At 40.3% G+C, this 8,890-nt stretch overlaps 1 protein-coding gene across 2 annotated transcripts in view; it reads left to right on the forward strand.

Moving 5' to 3' along the window:
- The window catches only part of LOC102291884 (interleukin-1 receptor accessory protein-like 1-B), a gene marked incomplete at its 3' end in the record, with an annotated part of 149,736 nt that extends 143,148 nt beyond the window's left edge, over nt 1-6,588 (forward strand). For both annotated transcript variants that reach the window (XM_005935077.3, XM_042221845.1), the window contains 1 exon segment: nt 6,456-6,588. In XM_005935077.3, the coding sequence (XP_005935139.3) occupies nt 6,456-6,588 (133 nt within the window).
- Between the last annotated feature and the right edge of the window lie 2,302 nt (nt 6,589-8,890).

Below are 8,890 nucleotides of genomic sequence, written 5' to 3' on the forward strand. Positions count from 1 at the left end.
TTCCAGTGAACAAGATGTATGAAAGAAAATTATACATGTAGCTGATTCCCTTTTCTGAATGAGGACGCTAAGGTGGCCGGAAACAAGAAGACTGACTGTCATATTAATACATTTTTATTCTGCTGTTTTTGTTTGATGTGTATGATTTTATCACAGTAACAGCAATTTTTCATTGTCAATTCCATGTTTTCTCTACACTTCAAATAGTCTATTTATTATTTTTAGGGCCACCCCTTCCAAAAAATTGGCAAAGTGCATCTTCAGGGTGAGAAAAAACACTCACATGTGATGTGCAAGACTGTGCCTTACCTTGAAAACGAAGTACCGAGAGAACAATTGTGCTGAGGACTAGAGTGTGTTATGAAACATCAAACCCACTCTGAATATGACTTTTTCAAAAGGCTCTCCGGATTGTTTCTTATCCTACAAATAAAACATGATGGTGGCTGTCACACGCAGTAACAGCACACAACTCTGCTCTAAGCAGTGGCACGAGAACGACACGTGTATTCAAGGAGAATGAGTTAAGACGGAAAAGAAAGAACTGACACGATGTGTATGTGTGTGTCTGTTAGTTTCTAATCATGTTCATATATGCATAGTGTTATTGTTGGGGGGTGGGGGGGGGTTCTGTCTGTCTGTCTGTTCATTCATCCGCCCCTCTGTCGGCATATCTGTCAATCTCGCTGTGTGCTCTGTGCATCTGTGCATCTGTGCTGAGTTTGGACAGCATCTGCAGAGTGTTTTCTGTGCAAGGTTTGTTTTCCTCTCCTCTGGCTTGGAAAGTATTCCTCTGTGTGAATCTGAGTGCCAGCTCTGTGAGGCCTAATTATCCCAAATACTGTGAAATCAGCTAAACATGCACCAAGAGTTGATGCAAATCAAATTTATGACCCTGTGCAGCACACATTATTTTATAGTCTTTAAAAATTTGATCAGCATTTCTGGTTTCACTCAATCATTTACTGCATTTCACAGTAAAGGCCTGCCCAGCATGAGGGTTGGCTTGTTTTTTGGCTGCTAGGTTTCATTCCACTATATTGTCTAATAAAGAGCTTCTTTTGTGATCCCTTTGAAAAGTAAAATGTGTACCTATCCTTATTTGACATGAATATATTTAGTGTGCTCTAAAAGCATTCAAAAAGCTCATTCATTCAAGTTGCTGTAGACATAAGTGTTTCCCAAATAAATGTAATGTAGTATAATGGGCATTATAAATTCTAGTGGCTGGTAAAAACTGAACAGCTTGTTACTTTACAGAGGTTTTGTCACAATGTGCCGATAAAGTAGATATTTAATCCAAAGAAGACAGAAAACGAAAAATTAAAGCTGCTATTAATTCCCCCTCCCCTCACCCCGAACCAGTCACGGCAGATGGCGGCCCCTCAATGACCCCGAAGTTTTCTTCCTGTTAAATGGGAGTTTTTCTTTCTCCCTGTTGCCAAGTGCTTGCTCGTAGGGGGTCACGTGATTGTTGGGGTTTTAATATTGTACGGTCTTTACTTTGTGATGTAAAGCACTGATGTTGTCACAAATTGGCACTATGCATCCATCCATCCACTTTCGCTTATACAGTTCAGGGTCGCAGAGGAACTGGAGCCTATGCCAGCTACCATATGAAATTAAACATTGAAATAAATTGAAAATTTATTTAATTTCCCCAGAAGAACAGTTTGTAATCTGAACCCAAACTGTTTAGTTGCAGTATATATGTAGAGCATATATACTGGCCATTATTAGCTATTTGCCAATATATCAGTATCAGCATTGACAAAACCCAATAAATCAACATTTATAAAGTAAAGACGAGTTGGTAGAAACACTCTTCAGCCGTGTCATGTGTTTTCATGTTGCATAGTTTGTCCACCAGAGAGCGCTCTGCAATTTCCCTGTCTGCCACACATGTTTGAAGCACAACAAATACAACAACCAGCTAAACAGACCAGAGTCAGAGTGTGAAAGAGTCAAGCCACAACTAAAGATTATTTTTCCTAAATAACTAAACATACCAAATGTTAGGCAAATTTGTTTATGTTTTGTGTATTTGAAAGAAAACAATATGAGTCGATATATCAGTATGAGTTTGACTCTGTTTGATAAATGCAGCCATTGTCTTGATAAAAGATTTGAATGAAACCCAAAGTTAAAAGAAACAACTGGTTTGTTATTTTAGTGGTAACTTCTTGCCAGTACCAATTTTACTGATGACATGACTACAAGAATTACCAACACCCAAACTAATGAAAAGTAGACATTGTGTATGCAAACTTAAAAGGTTTTGTACAACTGTTTCTCTATTTAAGCCGTTTGCTGGTGTGGCTACATTCTAGGACCTCTTAAAACATCATATTTTAAGTTTTTCAGACAGACAAATAAAAGATGCCATCTCTGAGAAAGGCATGTTCTGAAAGCTAGATTAATAAAGGCACTGGGTCCACTTTGTATAACTACATCCCATCGCCTCATGTATATACCCAGCTATAGTAATAATAGGGTCAAAATGTATTTTTATATTATACTGTTCCCTACCAAATATTTATTTGTTGCTATATGAGGACCAAAGATGTAGTCTGTGTGGAAGACTCATAGAGACATTGGGCAGAAGTGGAAAAAAAGGGGTGGTTCTTAAGTCTAATTTCCATCAAGCGCCATGACCAACTCTCAGCCGAGGGGAGGATGTCAATCACTCAGATTACTTGGATTTGTTCCACACCCACGCATGTGTGAAGGCAGTAACAACACACAAAGACATGCACATAGAAACGCACACTCAGGCAAACACTTAATCACGCTCTTGTGCTGTACAAGACGCGCATCCACTCAGCGGGGGATATTTTTCACGCCTAATCTTGCCAAGTCTTGTAATGGCACACTTATTTGTGAACTTCAATAAATTAAAAAGAGATTTGAATTTTTGAGTTTTCACCAAAAGCTAGAATACTTATTATTCAGGAGACATGGATGGCGGTGGTTGGTGACAGGTATTAAACCAGTGATGCTGTTACATATTATATACGACCTGTTCCCTTGAAAGCTTTTCTGAAGCCAAATTTAACTTTGGAGGGTTTTCCTGAACTTATCTTTTGCCTAAAAATTCAGTAAAAATTCACTCTCAGAGTCAAAGTCAACACAGAGATCATTAATGGAAGTTTCCAAATGTTACAAACCTCTCTGAGACTAATAACAGATTATAATAATAATGATACTGCTATTGGGTTTGACAACATGGGAGAGATTTTGAAAAGCTGTTCCTCCTTTGCAGCTAGTATAAATGATCAACCTCATTGTTCCAGTTCTGGTTAATGGTCTTCCTACCATCTGCTCCAAGTCTGGCTGGCTTAGCATCATAATAGTTATGGCAATCTTGCCTAGCTTAAACAGGACATATGTATGTATATATATATATATATATATATATATATGGGTAATACTTATATGCATTTCTCTGCTGCCTTGCAAAGAGTCGTCCACCTTTCTCTTCACCTTGCCAATTAAAGCGCAGCTGGAGGTATGCATTGCACATGTAGCACCAGGGGAGCGCAAGTGTCATTTCAAATAACTTGGGTGTTATTTCAGCTGCACACTGAAGTGCTGTGGAAAGAAAATAAGCCTCTAAAGGTATAAAAAAAAAAAAGCTGTTCAGTGTTCAATGCAGGCAGAGAACGTGGTGCATGTGACCCTGCAGACAGTACTGAACGCCATGTAATAATCAGTCGGGATGAAATTACATTCAAATATCCAACTTCAAACACACGTACAAATCAGATGTTTTAAATGGCGCAGACCATCTTTAGTTTATGATTTATTAACCAATCTTCTTTATTTTTTATAATAATATTAATAAAGATTTGTAAATCTTTATTCATATTAAAGGATAAACTTTCAGTCTTGACTTTTAAGCCAAAATAAACCAGAAGAACTGAATCAGCTAAAAAAAATCATATATCATCAAACGCTCCAAAAAGCTGTGTAGTGCACCGCTGGTATTATTTGTTCAATCAGAGCCTCAGCAATGTTTTTATGTATTACTTGAATGTACAGGATGAGCTGATAATGCAAGAGAGCACACATGTGCCCTATGAGCACTTTATCAGACTAATTGGCCACCATCCTGTAACAAAATGTCCAGCTTTACACTGTATCGACTGTGACGATGATGTTGCAGGTGCAACACCACCCACCGGCATTCTGGAAGTAACAAAGGTGGCTGTGAGAGCGTTTCAGGGAGTGCTGCATTTGGATTAGAATAAGACAGCAGGAGGCCTTCAAGTGTTTCCTGTGATTCCCAGGCAGCTCAGTGGAGACTTCCTCTCCAGGCAGCGGCTGCTGGCAGCTTGACATTCCTAGTTTACAATTGATCTGAGGGATATACGAACAGCAGGGGGCAGATTTATAAACAGAGGAAAAGGTAGATACTGCATCTGGGTCACACACAGAGACACGGAGTTGCCTGTAATGTGTAATTTTGTGCCGTATGTGCATGTTAAAAAATTGGATCTGATTATATAGTAAAGTATTTTTGTACCAAGTTCTCTGTACATGTGCATGTGAGTGGTTGTGTTTGTATGTGTGTGTGTGTTGCACGCAGGAGGTTCCTATTTTGTAGGTAGAGCGTGTAGCCTTTGTAGAGCCCGGCTGTGCACAAATACCCAGCTGAGAGAGGCTGTTGAACTTTGGAAATGTCAGACACGGCTCCTCACAGACAGCGCTATCAGTTCATTCCTGGGTGTCCTCCCATCCTCCTTCCCTGCACGCCACAAAACTTTCCTTATGCTGAGAGAGAGAGACCCGCTGAAATCTTTTGTAGCTGTGTCTCGGTTGTTGACAGGAGGAGCACAGAGAAAACGAGCTCTTAGTTCAAACACAAACAATCTTCTAAAGAATAGCCCTTGTCGGCACAGCTCTGAAGATGTGTGACCGGTGGCACAGCCGGGGCATCCCAGAAAAAGGTGGTGGGCTACACTGTGGTGTGCAGTGGGTTCAAAGATCACAGTAAGGGAACAAAGAAAAAATCCTTGTATAATATGTAATGCAAGAGAAGAGACTTGCAGTAAATCCTTAAATATTTAGTTTTGACTCTTACAAAAAAGATCTGACTTAGACGTAGTTGCTTTTGAAGTTGGTGTTAAGTAGCAGAGTATCCCTTGGATTCCCAACACAAGTGCTGTAACATACTAATCGGGATTAACAAATGCAAACCTTGCACTGCGGCTTGTAAATCCTGCTGCGAAACAGGCAAAAAGCAGCTGCGTCATCCCCCCAGCCTCTTCACGTCTTTCTCCCGGCGCTTCCCAAATCACAGATCCGACTCTCCTGAGAGGAGTCTCCACCCACTTTACAGTATGTGCTACGGGATCAAATCATATGTATATTGTTTACACGTCGCTTGTGGTTTGCCGAGATTACTGCGCTCTGGGCGTTTAGTGAATGCCACCTCGCTGGAACGAAAAATAAATGCATTCACAGTGTATGCCAGCCACGCTTTAGCTTTAGTTTAATACATGCAAAGTTCATGGACACTGAAGTTCTTGCATGATTGATGACGTGTTGCCAGCTTTAATCAGCTCACAGTTGTGCTGCTTGTAATATTTGATTCATTATGTATATATGTATATTTCTTTAATTTATTTATTTATTTATTGCTTTTTATCTCAGATTCATTTATGATTTATCTCTAGGCTTTCTCGAATTATAAAAACGCTGCCAGCAGCTTTAGTGCGGTAGATTTCAACTGAAACTTTTTTAATTGGTAGTGAAGTATCACCTTTTCTTCCTTGCAAATACTTGCCCTCTGTGTTGAACCACAGAGATAATCCTTTCATTCACAGAACCAAGAATCCATCGGCTCCCCAGTGACAATTACTTCTTCCCTCCACATATCAACTCGCAGCAAACTGTAGTTGTTGACTCCTGACCTCCCTTCATACCCAGCAGCAGCTCTAAATAAAATGATGTGTCTGTCTCCGCTCACTTCCTTTTGCCTTATTTTTTCCAATGCACTGTCTCCAGGGGGATTCTGGAAAGCTCTTGAGTGCCCTCATGTGTTCATTACTTGCTTTATGATCAGTGTGCTTTGTGTGTGGCCAAATGGGCATTTAAAGCCGACGTTGAAAGGAAAGCCTGTCTCCTTAAATAGCAGACGCACATCCCCCAAACTAGTTGAGGATGGGCATATTTTCACTTTCCCTCATCAGACGGCATTTGTGTGCAGATTTGCAAAGTGTATATTTGTGTGTGAAGTGTGTGTCACACCCTATGTGTGTATGACGCATAAAATAAAAAGAATTGGTAGAATTGGAGTATCTGTGCGATATCACTGACTTTAAAGCCCTGCGTAGGATTTGACACAATATTTTTTCAGGTTGTGCATGTGAGCTGTATGCCTTTAACACAACAGCAAGACCATCGAGCATGACAGCATGTCATCTCCTGTTTTGTTTTGTGGTTTTTTGCAGGAAGCGCCCTGAACCTTACCTGCCGGGCATTTTTTGGCTACAGCGGCGATGTCAGCCCCCTCATCTACTGGATGAAGGGGGAGAAGTTCATAGAGGACCTGGATGAAGAGAGAGTCCAGGAGAGCGACATCAAGTAAGGAACACAGGGCTACAAATCACCTCCCTGGACTTGGCAGTAATGAGGAATTAATAGCAGATGTAGATAAATTTACCCCATAATATTAAAGGACGATGCAAATGGTTTCGCATCTCTTAGCCCATTAACTCCAAATTGCATACACTAAACCAACCATTTTCCAGAGATGTATTCCCTGCCTTCTAAGCAGCTGCTCTTTTCAATTAATTACACTACAGCATGAACACGATGCAGAGGCTTGAAATTTGTTATAAACTGTAATTTATTTGTTTTATTACCTCTGATATATTTTTTGTCACTTAAAATACATTATTGTCCTGTGGACACAAACACTGCTGTACAAAAAATGTAGATGAATGTAAAAAAAACCAATGTGAGGACACCTTCAAAAGTTGGCCTATGAAACGATTAATTTCAGTCAAAGTGCTACAAAATGAAAAAAGCAACCCTGATCTAATCGATATTTGGTATCTCATGCCTCTCATGCCTGGATGCAGCTTCATCTTCATCTCTCTTATTTTAATTAGGCTGTTATTTATGATCATTATGAAAACTAATAAAAATGTATGACTGAAACATTCAACATTTAAGCGTTCCTCCTAATAGAAATGTGCACTCATAAACTCTTTCTGTTAGTTTAGAAGAAAAAGAACGAAAAAGAAAGAAGAAAAAAGTTTTGATTTGAAATCTGGAAAGAAATCGTGAAGTATTAAAATGGTTGCCTGTGTCTTACTGGGAGCTGCTGTCTCTCCATGACCAGCGCTTTTCCCTTATCTCTGACAGAGCAGGATGCAGCACAAGCCCTGAGAATAGATTGAGATGATGTTGAACACATTTGTAAAAAGCAGTTTATATAACTTCACCTCGCTTAAGGTCTTTGTGCAACATTGCAAAGACTCCACTGACAAGCCTCGCTCCGGAGGCTGTGAGACATTTAAAACAAGCCCATCTTCGTGTCGCTCCCCTCCTAGTGGTGTAGCACATTTAAACAAGTCCATTCTCTGGTCCATGTGCATGTTTCCCATTAGAGCTGTTTGGAGAGGCTGCAGCTCCTGGGAGACAGCCCTGTCAGATGGTTAACAACTGCCATTTTTCACACCGCCACCACTATGCTATCTCCCCCGCTGCACCCACCTAGAGCAGCATGCAGATGGGCCATGGGGAGCTGAGGAGGTGTGCTAGAAGAGAAAGAGAGAAAGAGCGGGAGAAAATAGGGAGGAAGAAAACAGGAAAGACGAGTGAAACGAGTTGAGAAATATTCACAAATCAATGAAGAGTAAAGTGAAGAGGGATGTTATCATGAGTTGGTTAGCACACTGGTATGAGTATGCAGAAGAAACAGATTGCTGTTTAACCAACCCCTCTCTGCCCCTGCCTTTGTCACCAGGATTCCTCCACTCGCTGGCTGAGGGGTGATCATTTTAATAATTTAAATCATATTTCATGCAGGAGATCAATAATATATCCGATTATCCACTTTCTCCTACTGATGCTGCTCTTGAAGGATTCAGCAAACGACTTGATTTTACTTAAACGCACACAGCCAGACATGTATGAGGGTCAAAAAATGACAGGAAATTTAAAAAAAAAACAAGTATACAAGAAGCTAAACACAAACTAATCAGTGCTTCCCCTGCAGTCAAGCTCTTGCTCCCCTTTAAATGATACGCTGGGCATGTTTTCTCAGGGTTACCTCACTTTGTCAGCCTGCCACCCACATACTTTTATTACTAATGCATCAGCAGCCAAACTTAAGTTTAGAGAAGAGCACTCATACCTTGAGAACAGACTTACTGCAGGCTTTTATTTACCCAACTCTCAGCCTATTGATTTGGTGGAGTTCATTTCTGTGGCAACCCGAGCCCATAAATTCTCATTTGCGCCATTGGGACTCGGCTGTTGCTGTTATCATGGCATGGATGACTAGACATCAGCACTGTATGCAGAGATTAATAAATTAACAAAACAAATGCGTCTCAGCATAAAAAAAAATAGGTGATCAATACGTTATCGAGTGGCTTCAGTTGATGTTTTGCAGGTGTACGTGCACTTGAATATATGAAAGAATTGAATACGCTGGAAATTGATCACTAAATGAGCAAACACAGAGGTTTTATCAATGAGGAGGGGAGTGGATGTACAAGGGATAAAGAAGAAGCCATAGCTTGAGAAGAAGTTTGCACTCCTTCTGCTGAGGCTATATCAATAAACTCGGTCACTCGTGAAAAAGCAGAGGGCATCCTGCAAATCCGACCCTGATGTACCAAAGTAGGAACAACTTCCTGTGTATTGGTATCCC

This window comes from Haplochromis burtoni, unplaced genomic scaffold, assembly GCF_018398535.1.
Source record: "Haplochromis burtoni strain Fernald_Lab_line unplaced genomic scaffold, NCSU_Asbu1 Contig_75, whole genome shotgun sequence".
Classification (NCBI taxonomy): domain Eukaryota; kingdom Metazoa; phylum Chordata; class Actinopteri; order Cichliformes; family Cichlidae; genus Haplochromis; species Haplochromis burtoni.